Below are 14,929 nucleotides of genomic sequence, written 5' to 3'. Positions count from 1 at the left end.
TCTGCCCTCCTGTCGTGTTCTGTCTCAATCATCTACTACACCTTTGCAGATGAGTGTTGCTGTGAAAGCCCTCCGTGCGGATGCCAACTGTAACCCTGAAGTCCTTCAGGATTTCCTGCAGGAGGTTAATGCGATGTACGCCCTGGATCACCCACATCTTATGCGACTCTATGGCGTTGTTCTTACACAGCCAATGAAAATGGTGAGTGACTGGCACTTGCCTCACTGGGGTAACTGGGAGAGACTAAATGTCATCTACACAAGAGGGCAAAGTGGCAGAAGGGAGCACCTTCTTCTGCAGGGTCAGACAGAAGAAGGCTACTGTATCTCACAAACCGAGTACACCTCTCACAGTTATGTAAATATTTTATTTTATCTTTTCATGTGACAACCCCCTCAAGGTAACTCAACACACAGCCATTAATGTCTAAACCGTTGGCAACAAAAGTGAGTACACCCCTAAGTGAAAATGTCCAAATTGGGCACAATTAGCCATTTTCCCTCCCCGGTGTTATGTGACTTGTTAGAGTTACAAGGTCTCAGGTGTGAATGGGGAGCAGGTGTGTTAAATTTAGTGTTATCGCTTTCACTCTCTCATACTGGTCACTGGAAGTTCAACATGGCTACTCACGGCAAAGAACTCTCTGAGGATCTGAAAAAAAGAATTGTTGCTCTAAATAAAGATGGCCTAGGCTATAAGAAGATTGGCAAGACCCTGAAACTGAACTGCAGTATGGTGGTCAAGGCCATACAGTTGTTTAACGGGACAGGTTCCACTCAGAACAGGCCTCGCCATGATCCACCAAAAAAGTCTAGTGCACATGCTGAGCGTCATATACAGAGGTTGTCTTTAGGAAAAAAGACATATGGATGCTTCCAGCATTGCTGCAGAGGTTGGGGGGGGGGAGTCAGCCTGTCAGTGCTCAGACCATACGCTGCACACTGCATCAAATTGGTCTGCATGGCTGTCATCCCAGAAGGAAGCCTCTTCTAAAGATGATGCACAAGAAAGACCACAAACAGTTTACTGAAGACAAGCAGACTAAGGACATGGATTACGGGAACCATGTCCTGTGGTCTGATGAGACCCAGATAAACTTATTTGGATCAGATGGTGTCAAGCATGTGTGGTGACAACCAGGCAAGGAGTACAAACACAAGTGTGTCTTGCCTACAGTCAAGCATGATGGTGGGACTGTCATGGTCTGGGGCTTCATGAGTGCTGCCGGCACTGGGGAGCTACAGTTCATTGAGGGAACCATGAATGCCAACATGTACTGTGACATACTGAAGCAGAGCATGATCCCCTCCCTTCAGAGACTGGGCCACAGGGCAGTATTCCAACATGATAATGACCCCAAACACACCTCCAAGAAGACCACTCCCTTACTAAGGAATCTGAGGGTAAATGTGATGGACTGGCCAAGCATGTTTCCAGACCTAAACCCCATTGAGCATCTGGGGCATTCTCAAATGGAAGGTGGAGGAGCACAAAGTCTCTAACATCCACTAGCTCCGTGATGTCATCATGGAGGAGGGGAAAAGGACTCCAGTGGCAACCTGTGAAGCTCTGGTGACCTCCATGCCCAAGAGGGATAAGGCGGTGCTGAAAAATAATGGTGGCCACACAAAATATTGACACTTTGGGCCCAATTTGGACATTTTCACTTAGGGGTGTACTGACTTTTGTTGCCAGTGGTTTAGACATTAATGGCTGTGTGTTGGGTTATTTTGAGGGGACAGTAAATTTACACTGTTATACAAGCTTCTTCAGTGTTGTCACATGAAAAGATATTATAGAATATTTACAAAAATGTGAGGGGTCTACTCACTTCTGTGAGATACTGTATGAGTCTGTCTTACCTTTGGATTGGTTACGGAGGTAGGATATGTATAACATTAAAATAAAGACCTTTTGTCTTTCTTTCCTGTGTCTCAGGTTACAGAGTTGGCACCTCTCGGATCCTTACTCGATCATCTGCACTCCTATAACGGCGTGTATTCTCTTCAGCTCCTGTGGTCATATTCCATCCAGATTGCCTCTGGGATGAGCTACCTTGAGGAGCATAATTTCATCCACAGGGACCTGGCAACTCGGAATGTATTGGTGGTCAGTGAAGAGGTGGTAAAGATTGGGGATTTTGGATTGACAAGGATACTAGCGACAGATGATGATCATTACACCATGTCTCCTCACCGAAAGATACCCTTTGCATGGTAAGGGTGGAATCCGGCACATTTTTAGGTCATAGAATGAAGGATCTATCCTTCATTGTAAGGAGTAAGATGCTAACCAAATCTAAGGTTGGGTTATGTTTGGAAAGTCTTAACCACTAATGACTCCATTATTTTCCCTCTGTGTGGTAGGTGTGCTCCAGAGAGCTTAAAGTTTGGCTCGTTTTCGCACGCAAGTGATGTCTGGATGTTCGGGGTCACCATGTGGGAGATGTTTACTTATGGACAGGACCCATGGCTTGGCCTGAATGGGAGACAGGTAATGTATAGATCCTGTAGAGCAATACTCTCCAGTACTCTTTTGCTTGCCTTCATTTGGCCCTTAGGGCACTAATCCTCCTACTGACACCAACAGTGAGACAAAATTCCATTCACTGACCGCATTAGGACTAGTCCTTGCCATTGAAAGGTCTAGGTCTCTCCTTTACTCCCACTGATTACCAAGCCTGGGACACTGTATACTCCTACATAATCTGGCCCTAATAAAGTCTGAAGGACAATAAACTGAGCCTTTGTTTAGAAAGTTTGGCAATCAATTACCTTCCTCTGTCCTGAGATTTGTAACTGTATCCATTTCATCAGATTTTAGCTGCAATTGAAAGAGAGGCTGAGCGGCTGGAGTGCCCCGATGACTGTCCTCCTGCTTTGTACAATGTGATGATGAAATGTTGGGCGTACATACCGAAAGAGAGGCCAAATTTTGCCTCTCTCATCAGCCTTCTTCAAGAGGTGAGTGATCAGATAATTGTGTCAAAGAGATCTATCTCACGTATTGTCTTCTAATTATGATAGGACTGTCTCAAATATTGTCCTCTAGAGTGCCTTGTAATGGATCCAGGAGGAGCCTCTTTTTGGATTCAGGACATCCATCTCTGATATTGCCCTCTACCCTAATGTGCAAAGGACTAGGAAGACTGTGGGCAGGTGTCCCCAATGTAGGTGGCACTCGGCCGAAGCGGCAATGCAGAAGGGGAAGGAAGTTGTAAGGAACTTGGTTCCTCTATGATTTCCTGCAGTCACCAGAGGAACAGCTGTCCGATTGGACGCTGTTGCCCCTCATGAAATCCCCGGCCATCTTGGGCGGCAGGAGAGCTTATTTTAGCCCCTGGACCCCTGACTTGGTGCCTTAACTGATAGTGGTTAGTGTAGGGAGAGATTCCAGAGGAGTAAGGAAAGCGCAAGGACTATGCCACCTCACCTTTGGGTTGGACCGCCAGGCCATATTCCCGCTCCTCATTATATCAACATTGTTTCAAGCTACAGAACCACTGCTACTGATTCTTTAAGTGGCCTCCATGGTTGTGCTCACCTGCCGGGCCTAGTTCTGATCTGTTAAATCGTTCTACAATATACAGTCAATTTAATGTATCCTTTGTGTGTTCTTTTCTGCCGGCGTGCCACTCTGCACCCAATTCACAAGACTATTGCCATTTTTGCCCTCTACTCTTATCTTTCATGGGTCTTGGAGGTCTGTCATCAACTTTGACCTCCAATTTTATATAAATGAATGTAAGCCCCTGAACACACGGTCGGAGATTTCGACAACCAAATCCGTCGGATTTTGTCCGCCGGATCTTGTCCGAAACTGTTGCATACACACGGTCGGACTAAGTTGTCGAAAAATCCGATCATTCAGAACGTGATGATGACGTAATTTCGTTACGATGGGACTACATTCAGGCTAGTAGCCAATAGCTTTGGTGTAGGAATTTGATCTGAGCATGCGTGGCACTTGGCCCGATCAAAATTCTCTACACATGATCGGAGTATGTCCGATTGAACCAGTTGGTTGGAAAATATTTCCAACAAGTTGGAAAATTGGGTCCGACGGATATTCCGACGGAATCAGTCCGATGCATACCACACACAGTCGGATTATCCGACAACACGGTCCGATAGGACACATTCCGACGGATTCTCCAACTGTGTGTACAAGGGCTAAGACATCTATCTCCTATATTGCCATCTAATTTGGTCTGTAATGCATCTAGGCAGTGATTGCTCCATACCTTTCATGGATCCTGGTGGTCTGTCTTCTCTAAAACACACTCAGGAGATCTATCTTTGATGTTTCTGTAAAACCAATCTCAAACGAGTCTGGGATATTTCTAATCTCATTCTTTGTTCTAATTTGGAAGGTACATATATCTCAATATTACCCTTTATACTATAATAATTTCAGGAAGTCTATTACCAGTATTTTCCCGATATTCAGATTTTTGGGAAGAGACTTTCTCCTAAACATGATAATGTAAGATGTTTCTTACTATAAAGTCTCAGTTACTGTAATTTCCTTGGTGCTGCTCTTTGATACTACTCCTTCTTTACTCATTATATGACCTCTCTTGATATTTCTTTATTAAATATACATTTTCTTCCTTTTCCAGTTGAAACCACTAGAGGTACGGCTTCAACAGGAAGTTAATTCCTCATGTCTCTCCTTGGATGCTGGGGATGTTGTCACTGTCATTAATGCTGGGTAAGGAAATTATTATTTGTTCACTGATGTGTCCACTTGCCTCAATCCCCCATTCATCTCCCATAATACACTGTTCATAACTGTTCAAAAAAAAGAATTGGCCATAATATGTGTATGTGTATGTCAATGTTGTAAGTGTGTCGGGACTCTACAGGTTAAAGGACCGCATAAATAGCTGCAGATGGACACCGGTGGCAAGAAAAAGCGCCCAGAGGCGATTCAGTTCGTATAGGTAGCGCTATATAAGTCATTCATTCATTCATTCATTCATAACTGGTCATCATTCATCTTCTACAATGAATGAATATTTCCTTGCTGATTACTCTTTATCCATCCATTGCTCACTATCTTCCATTTATCGTCCACTATCTATGATCTGTGTGCTTGATCTAGAGAAGGTCATGGTGGCAGCAGAAAAATTGGCATTAGGTTTCAATTTATGTTGCAACTTTTCCCTGTGGGGTTTCTTCCCAGGCCACCTGGAAGATATGATCCGGGGCCTGGTCTCACGTACCTGATAGGAGATTGATATGACAAGGTTGGCCTCTCATATCTCCAGCCCTGGCCCCACTGAGAGTGGAACAGAGGGTACCAAGGCACAGGAGGAACACGAGTACCAGCAGTTGTTAATAGGAGAACTTGCAGCTGGAGTAGGAGATCCTGGGAAGAAGGTGGACCACCTGGGCAGGAACTGTAGCTGTGTTTAGGAAACCAGCCGAGATTAAAGGGGCAATCCACTTGTGCTGCAGGTTCAGGATGCATAGCTTGTAAGAACTCTCAGTGAAGTGCAGAGCAGGTGCAGTGTACAGCCAGGCGAGCACTCGAGCAGGAAGGACAGCCAGGATTGGAGATAGAAGTGTGGTCACAGAAATAGCCAGGGTCATCAACAGGTGGGCCGCGAGGTACCAAATCATAAGCAGAGCCAAAGTCAGGAACAGAGCTGGGGTCAAGAATTAAGTGACAAATCAGAAGCAGGATCCAAGATCAGGTCAGGTGCAAGCTTGGTCAGCAACAAGGGAAGAACGCAGGATGCAGGGAACAGCTGAAAGACCAATTAGCAGTTAGGTATGAGCAGAACCATCCTTAAATAGCCCATATGGCGCCAGCATGCACTGTGTACACACGCTCCAGTGCACATTCCTGCACGCTTTCGGGTGCCTAGTCACTATTCTGCTAATGATTCCGCATGCATGTGCATTTCTGAGAACTGAACATCTGGAAAGCATTCTCTGACACCTGGACTTCTCCATGTTTAAGATGCCCAAGACTGTTCCAGCTTTAGCTTCTCAGGTGGCAACTATATAAGAAAAACAACCCAGGCAGATGCTGCTTTCCAAGAAAATTAATTTTCATTTGTACCAGTACTTATATGTTCCTTGTATTGCTGGATAAGACCTTAGTAAATTTCTTCCCACAGGTTAGACGTTAAGCTCTGGAGAGTACAGGATCCGCGGACTCTCAAGATTGGAGCTTTACCCACCACTGTCATCTATGCAGAGGACTTCGGCAATGCCTGTAACTCTTTGCACTTGTCCATTAGTCTGGAGAAGGTATCTCTTAGGAATGATGACTCACATAAAGAGTAAGTCTTTTGCCACCCCTGAGTAAATTAAGTAATGGTACTTCTCACGTACTCATGAGTTCTTGTTTCTTTCAGGATGAGAGCCATAGCAAAGGAGGATCAAAGAAGATACGGTCATGATCATGTTAGCGAGAGATTGCTGCGTCAACGACGTAAGTGTCTCCATGTGGTAACGAGCATTAACCCACCTCACCCCTTCTTTTCTTTCATCCCTTTTCATCTTCCAAGCTTCGCCATTGATTCTGTTTCATTTTGGTCTGTTTCTCCAATTTTTCTCATATCTTTTCTCTCACATTCATCTGAATTGCCTCCTCAGGTATGTCTAGAAGTCTGGATAACATCCCTGAATGGCTTATAAAGGACAAGCCTCATAGCCAGCCCTCATCTAAGCCCTGCAGATTGGAAATGAATTGCATAGCAGCTCCGTCCCATAAACTGTTTTCAAGACAACTGAGTGACCAGCCCCCACGGCATTTGGTGGACAATCACCGTCGTTCAACTCCTCACAAAACAACATGCTCCAAGGATGGGTTTCTGGCTGTGCCCACCATGAATTGCCACAGTCAGTCCATGAGCTTTAAGAAAGATAAATTTCCATCTAACCCAAACTTGGGTCCTAAAGAAACTGTGATTGTCCCTGAACTGACACGTGATTGTTCACCTCGAAGAAGCAGCAAGAGGATGACACACGGAGAACTGCTGAAAAAGATCAGAGAGGTAAGGACACTGAGTGGTCTAGAGGCTATTAAAACACTTTTTCAAACATTTTGGGTTTAGAGTAGCAAGGGAGCTGGTTGATGGGAATGAAATTGTATTAGTTTCTCCTGATGCCCCATTGCCAATCTCAAGCTCCAGTGATTCCCCATAGTCTTCAGTCTGGCACTGAGAGGGACAGGAAGGGATCATAACTTGGAAATTCTGTGTCTAGGACCTTAAATGTGTCAGATTGTGGAAAGGAGGACAGCCAGATGGAGCAGAGGAGCACTCCTACTCTCCACAGCCAATCTACATGGAGTAGGCCTTCAGGGACTGTGGCTTCCTTTTTAGATGCAACACCATCTTTGATCTTTTTCATCTGGATCCGTAGTCTCCAAACTTCCCGAACAAAGAGCCAGTTTACTGTTCTTCAGATTTTTAGGAGGGCCAGACTGTGGTCAGTGGGAGAAGCAAATGTTCTGGTCTTGGTGGTCAACGAGAGTAAACTATGCCTGTGGTCAGTAGGAGAAGGAATATTGTCCGAACATTGGCTTCAGTGGCAGGAATAGTGCCACTGGTAACAGTGAGAGGACTAGTGCCCTGTCATTGGTGGCAGTGGGAGGCATAGTGCCCCATCATTGGTGTCAGTGGAAGGAATAGTGCCCCATCATTGGTGTCAGTGGAAGGATTAGTGCCTCATCATTGGTGTCAGTGGCAAGAACAGTGCCTCGTCATTGATATCAGTGGAAGGAATAGTGCCCCATCACTGGTGTCAGTGGGAGGAATAGTTTACCATTATTGGTGTCAGTGGGAGGAATAGTACCCCATCATTGGTGTCAGTGGGAAGTATAGTACTCCATCATTAGTGTCAGTGGGAGGAAAAGTGTCCCATCATTGGTATTCGTGGGAGGAATAGTGCCCCATAATTGGTGTCAGTGGGAGGAATAGTGCCTTATCATTGGTATTAGGGGGAAGAATAGTGCCCCATCATTGGTATCAGTGGGAAGAATAGTTCCCCATCATTTGTGTGGAATGAGTGGAAAGAATAGTACACCACCATTGGTGTCAGTAAAAGGAATAGTGCCCCATCATTGATGTCAGTGCGAGGAACGGTTTTCCAACGTATATATTAATGAGAGGAATAGTCCCTTTTGATGTTGACGTTTGCTGATCCACAGTCAGGCTGGCTAAAATGTTCCTCTGTGGGCAATACGTTATCAGGATGTAGATTCCTTTATAGGGCCCCAAACACGGCCCCTTTACTTCTACGCTGAAAGATCCATAAATAATCCATCCAATGAAATATGTGGAGGCATCAGATCAACAGTAAAGTGAATTTATTTACCACTGACTCAAAACTGCAACCTCCACGTTCCTTTTCATGATGGGTACACCTTAACAGAAACAATGCATTTTACAGGCACCACTGAAAACCTGGCGGATGTGGATACACAGTATAATGTCTATAATGTCTACTTTTCTGCAGGTGGAGGATCAGATCCATGGAGTGACACCAGAGAAGTGCCATGAAGCCCTGCGTTTCTTCGGAGGAGACGTGACACGGGCCGTCCAGCACTTAAAGGTGACAGTTTCCTAATAAATCAATAAACTGCTCATATCAGAGGTGAATGTAAATTGGGAGTCGCCGACAAATGTCTCATCTTCATCCTTGGTGCTCGGCACATACTGTAGCTGTGTGAGAACATCTTCATGGGGCATAAAACCATTGTATGAATTACTGAGGTCAAGTGTGCCCAGGATGCCGGCACCATAACATCTGGGACATGAGGGAGATCCACAACGCACACAACAGCACCCAAATGTCTACACAATATCACATGTGCTATTTAAAAGAGCCTCATTTTGAGTACCCAAAGATTGGAACCATCGGTGCCCGGAATAGTTTGGAGGTTTGAGTACAATCTTGAGAAATTATTCCCTGGTGGCCATGGAGGACCTTCTGAGGAGACTAGTTCCCTGGCTGACTATAATACGTTCTGCATTACTGACCTAGAACAAGCCTGGAGATCAGGGAAGGCTTTATCCTTCATCTGTATTCTTGGTCCAGATCAATGCCTCAGTCAGAACTAAAGCATATGGGTCAGCATAACAGCCTGGCACTAGCATTTTCAAAACATGAGGTTAGAAATGGAAACTATTGTAAATATACCAAAAGAGAGCAGAAAATCTGTAAAAGATAATTTGGGTTGGGTGTTGAGACTTATTTTTAAGGCCTGTTGGCTGCTACAGCCTTTCACCATACTGTGTGGCTTGGAGACAAGATAGCATGAGCCCTTGGCACCATCACAGTGAACTTCCAGGTGATATCTTCATAAAAATATGTAATTCATATCATGACATTCCAGAGCAAAATCAAATCATGCTTTGAAGTTATTGTATAGATAGGCAACTATATTGTAGCTTAAAAAACACGAGTTTCCTAGAGGGCAGTATCAATACACATTTAGGGGTGGAAGACAATCTTTCCAAAAAAGGTAAGGTGATCATAAAGTGGGGGAAACAAAAGGTAGGGTGATCAGCAGGTGGAGGAGTCAGGAGGTAGGGCTGTCAGAAGGTGGGGTGATCAGGAGGTATGGTTGTCAAAAGGTGGGGGTTGCCAGAAGGTAGGGTGGTCAAAAAGGTGGGATTGTCAGGAGGTAGGGTCATCAGAAGGTGAGGGTTGTCAGAAGGTGGGGTGGTAAGAAGGTGGGGATTTCAGAAAGCAGGGTCATCAGAAGGTGGAGGTGGTCAGAATGTGGGGTGGTCAAAAGGTGAAGATTGTCAGAAGGTGGGGTGGTCAGAAGGTGGGGTGGTCAGAAGGTGGGGTTGTCAGGAGGTAGTGTCATCAGAAGGTGGGGGTTGTCAGAAGGTGTTGTGGTCAGAAGGTTGGGTTGTTAGAAGGTGTGATGGTCAGAAGGTGGGTTTTGTCAGGAGGTAGAGTCCTTAGAAGGTGAGGATGTCAGCAGGTAGGGTTGTCAGAAGGTGTTGTGGTCAGAGGGTGGGGTGGTCAGAAGGTGGGGTGGTCCAGAAGTAGGGTCATTAGAAGATGGGGTGGTCAGGAGGTAGGGTCATCAGAAGGTGGGGTGGGCCAAAGGTGGAGTGGTCAGAACATAGGGATTGTCAGAAGGTGGGGTGATCAGAAGGGGAGTAGTCAGAAGATGGGTAGTCAGAAGGTGGGGTTATCAGAAGCTTGGGTGGTCAAAAGGTGGGGTTGTCAGGAAATAGGGTCGTCAGAAGGTGGTTAAGAGGTACAGTATGGTTGCCAGGAGGTAGGTCAGAAGGAGGGGGTGGTCAGAAGGTAGGACCATCAGAAGCCGGGGTGGTCAGAAAGTGGAGTTGTCAGAAGATAGGAATTTTCAGAAGGTGGGGTGGTCAAAAGTTGGCTAGTCAGAAGGTGTGGTGGTCAGGAGGTAGGGTTGTCAGAAGGTGGGGGATGTCAGAAGGTGGGGTGGGCAGAAGATAGGGATTGTCATACGGTTGGGTTGTCAGAAGGTGGGGATTGTCAGAAGGTGGAGTGGTCAGAAGGTGGGGGAATAAGAAGATGGGGTTGTCAGGAGGTAGGGCAAAGGGTGGGGGTGTCAGAAGGTTGGAATTGTCAGACGGTGGGGTGGTCAGAAAGTGGGGAAGTCTGAAGGTGGGGTTATCATAAGGTGGGGATTGTTAGGGAAGGATTTCAGTAGTTATGGTGGTCAGAAGGTGGGTTTTCCAGAAGGTTGGGTTGTCTGGAGGTGGGGTGATCAGAAGGTGGGGTTGTCAGGAGGTAGGGATGCCAAAAGATGGGGTTGTCATAAGAATTCAAATTGGAGTCATCTTAAATTACGAATACAGGAATACAGTGGGACTTTTAGAACAAGTTGGAGGGAATTGTCAACTCTGTCATGGGGAATAGAGGTGTAAACATTATTTAAAGCCCTGGTTCCTTATTCAGGATACACCCCACAGGAGACATCCATTGCATTTTGATCAGTTGGCTTACTGTGCCTATTTCATGTTTTTTTGATTTATGCAGCATCATGATCAAGTTTTTGTAACAATAAACTTCTTAAGAGCACATCAGTAGAATTGACCCACATTTCCCAATGTAAAGCTCTGTTGTCATGCAGTTCTTTCTTCTCTCTCTTCAGGTGGTCCATCTGTACAACATGAGTCGGTACAGTAAGGAGGAGTGCCGCCGCATTCTGGAGAACGTCAACTGGAACCAGGAAGCAGCTTTAAACTATGCCCTGCGACATAGGAACCCTCACTAATGGGACTGAGTGAAGGTTCCTCCCTTCTTGCGGAGATATTCAGAATTCTTGATTGCCTAGAGAGGTATCGATAAACATGGCTCTACATATTTGGATTTTCAATCACAGTTCTTACTCTACACACAGAGACGTCTTAAACTGGTGTCCGGGTAGAGATGGTAGAAGCTTCTGAATGCACTGGTTGACTTTTCTTCTGAATTCTGAGCCTACCACGTTCTCAGCATCCCATCTGCCAATAAATTGACTTTTGAGGTCCCAGCAGAACCGAGTGGCGGTAATGGAGAAATTTCACTGGAGGAATTTCCCTGGCTAAACCGTTTAGTAAAATAGGGCAGCAACATGCTAAATGTATTACCTCTGCATCATCTGTGTCCAAAATCGAGAAGGACCAGATTGTGTTTTCTGGTGTCCAACTTGGAACTGGCATGTGCTCGTGTTCAAAATGGTGTCACGTTTATTGGTGGTGTTCTTGCTTTAGGACATCACTGGTGGATCATCGATGGTCAGCTACCAAAGAGGGCATTCCAGTCATAGAATGTTTTACTGCACAAAGATCAACTGCCACTGCCACTGCCACGTTGAGCTTGGCGTGACACTAAGCCCCAGCTGGCGTTTTCAGAAAGAAGAGTCTGAGAACCTGTAGGAGGAGCTGTGAAGAGAACAAATATTTTGAACAATAATTATCATTTTATTTTACCACCACCAGGGGTTTTGGTTTGTTTCTGATGTATGGATAGATAATATTAATGTACGTTATATTAAACTTTACCATAAATGATTATTTAAAGGGAACTCGTCCAGGCCTGATAAGATGGGATGTGGGTGGGGGCTAAGTGCGTAGTGCTGAGATGGCAATGCCAATAATGATATCCAACTCGGTGATCGTGAATAGTCGAAGCCCAACAAACCCGTAGACTGTACCATCAGTGACTGGGGCTCATGGTGGCCACCATTGTGGGAAACCTTCTGGACATAGTCCTCCTCTCTCAAGGTAAGGTGTGTACGGTGCAATGTTTTACTTTGTAAAAAAATTCAGGAAATTCGCTGGACAAAGTTTCTTACAAAGGTGGGACTGGTGATGATGGGTTGGGGTAGGGCGACATGACATCGGAAATTTAACATCGGCCTTGGCAAATTGTAATCTACAAAGGATCAAGACTTAGGAAACCATAAAATGGGAAGGAGATCCAAGTCCGAGGCATAAATGCAACAGATGAGATTTGGGTCTGGTAGTAATTCCGGCCATTGACACATTTCTAATAGGCAATGATATGGGGGTCTCGGGGCATTTGGCCATAATAATAATAAGTGTAATTTCTACATCAGTGAATCAGCAGTTCAACTAAGGCATGCAAGCAGGTGCTTCCGAGGGGCTTACTGTGTTATGTGTATTTTTGTATATGTTATTGTTCTAATTGCTTTGTTTGCATTTATGTGTTAGACTGTATATTGTAATATGAGTTAACGGCGCTGTTTCGTTATGTTGCCTTGCAGAGCCGGTACGTTCTGAGAAGCAAGGGTTAACACTGCTGGCTAGGTTTTCCCGGGCTTTTTCGGGAGGTACCGCCCTCTGCAAGGGAAAACCATTAAAAGGGGAGCTGCCTTTAGGGTAGGGGTTCAGTTCAGCTCTGCTCCATGATGGGAAGGGAAGAGGAGCTGTTTCAGGATGTAACGGCTTCTTCTTCTGAAACCCCTCCCCCACTTGTGGGAACCCAGTCGGGGGAGGTTCCAGGGATATGGAACCGTGCCACTGCTAAGTGGGCTAATGGACTCCAAAATGACTTTCTCACCTATATGAGGTATGACCACCTCATAGGGCAGGGGCACCAGAAAACATCTGAGGGGCAGGAAGAAGCCCTTTGTAGTAGGAAAGAGATTTATGAACAATTGCCTGTATATTCTGTATATTTTAACAACTTTTTAGTAAAGAACTTTGTTGTTACATAACTTTGCCTGGTCTGAAGTCACTTTAGTATGACTGTAAAGGGGTGCATGTGTGCTTGCTGTAGCCCAGAACGGGTTTCACAACCAGGGACAAGATGAGTTATAGAAGATGTAGTGCAGATGTCTTTCAGTGAAGCTATTTAGAGGAGGAGACATTGACTTTGCTAATGACCACAATACTACTGTTGAGTGCATAAGCAGCCAGCTGGTCAGGAAGTGGTGGTGACTTGATATAGGCGATAGAAGGCCCTGGTAGTGAAAGAGCTTGTGTGCATAGACTTCTTCCCTAGTGACTGGAACCCCAATACTGCGTCCAACTCATGGCACGGTAGGAGTTACATAGTTACATAGTAGGTGAGGTTGAAAAAAGACACAAGTCCATCAAGTCCAACCTATGTGTGTGATTATATGTCAGTATTACATTGTATTTCCCTGTATGTTGCAGTCATTCAGGTGAGACCACCGCCTGTGGAAGGGAATTCCACATCCTTTCCGGTCTTACAGTAAAGAACCCTCTACCTAGTTTAACCACTTCCCGACCGCCGCACGACGATGTACGTCGACAGCATGGCACGGGCAGGCATATGGGCGTACATGTACGTCCCTGCCTTCCCGCGGGTCGGGGGCCCAATCGGGCCCCCGCCCGGTGCCAGCGGCGGTCGGTATCCGTGCAGGAGCGATCGGTGATGAGGGGGCGGCCATTCATTCATGGCCACCCCCTCGCGATCGCTCCTGACGAATGGGAGTGAAGCATTGCATCACTTCCTCTCCTGTAATGTAAACACAGGAGAGGAAGTGATGTAATCTCTCCTCTGTGTCGGTATTTTTCGTTCCGGCACTGAGGAGAGAGGTTCGGTGAGTTGCACAAGCACTACACTACACAGTAGAACATGCCAGGCACACTCACACCCCCCCTTTACCCCCCCAATTACCCCTGCCCCCCCAGTCACAGTGACACCAATGCATATTTTTTTTTTTTGCATTGGTGTCATTTGTGACTTTAATAACTGTTAGGGCAGTTAGGGTTAGCCCCCTTTAGTTCTAATGTACCCCCCTAACCCCCCCAATAAAGGTTTAACCCCGTGATCACCCCCCGTCGCCAGTGTCACTAAGGCTGGGTTCACATTGCAGCGGTTTATGAGAACGGATGTGATTCGCACCGCACTGCAGTGCAAATCACATCCGATCTCTGCGATTCGAGTTCAGCCATTCGCCGCACCCGCCGCACCCGCCGCACCCGCCGCAAATTCGCACGGGACCCTTTTTTTGGTCCGCAGCAGAATCGGATTGCATGGGTGTTCACACCATGCGATCCGAGTTTGCAGATCGCACTGCGATATGCGAACTGATCTGGGGGTGTCATTAACATTTCACTGACACTCCCAGCAGTTCGCATAGGGCAGTGTGAACTGCCGCCGGGAGGCATGCGATGCGGGAACCCGCCGCGGATTCGTGGCGTTCCCGCATCGCTCCAGTGTGAACCCAGCCTAATAAGCGATAATTTTTCTGATCGCTGTATTAGTGTCACAGGTGACGCTAGTTAGGCAGGTAGGTATTTAGGTTCGCCGCAGCTTTTTATAGCGCCAGGGACCCCCATATACTACCGCATAAAGCCCCCTGATTGCCCCCTAGTTAACCCTTTCACCAGTGATCACCATATAACTGTTACAGGTGACGCTGGTTGGTTAGTTATTTTTTTATAGTTTCAGGGCACCCGCCATTTATTACCTAATAAAGGTTTAACCC

At 46.0% G+C, this 14,929-nt stretch overlaps 1 protein-coding gene across 2 annotated transcripts in view; it reads left to right on the top strand.

Annotated features, from left to right (window-relative positions):
* LOC143962197 (non-receptor tyrosine-protein kinase TNK1-like) overlaps positions 1-13,186 on the top strand; it is a 28,486-nt gene extending 15,300 nt beyond the window's left edge. For both annotated transcript variants that reach the window (XM_077471528.1, XM_077471527.1), the window contains exons 3-12: positions 50-202; positions 1,940-2,217; positions 2,368-2,494; positions 2,818-2,964; positions 4,623-4,714; positions 6,132-6,296; positions 6,372-6,448; positions 6,613-7,013; positions 8,479-8,574; positions 11,117-13,186. In XM_077471528.1, the coding sequence (XP_077327654.1) occupies positions 50-202; positions 1,940-2,217; positions 2,368-2,494; positions 2,818-2,964; positions 4,623-4,714; positions 6,132-6,296; positions 6,372-6,448; positions 6,613-7,013; positions 8,479-8,574; positions 11,117-11,239 (1,659 nt within the window). In that variant the 3' untranslated portion in view covers positions 11,240-13,186. The remainder of the gene's footprint in view (positions 1-49; positions 203-1,939; positions 2,218-2,367; positions 2,495-2,817; positions 2,965-4,622; positions 4,715-6,131; positions 6,297-6,371; positions 6,449-6,612; positions 7,014-8,478; positions 8,575-11,116) is intronic.
* Positions 13,187-14,929: the final 1,743 nt, after the last annotated feature.

This window comes from Lithobates pipiens, unplaced genomic scaffold (genome assembly GCF_037356315.1).
Source record: "Lithobates pipiens isolate NorthernLeopardFrog02 unplaced genomic scaffold, aLitPip1_a1.2 Scaffold_8, whole genome shotgun sequence".
In the NCBI taxonomy this organism is placed as follows: Eukaryota; Metazoa; Chordata; class Amphibia; order Anura; family Ranidae; genus Lithobates; species Lithobates pipiens.
This window is presented reverse-complemented; position numbering and strand designations above follow the sequence as displayed.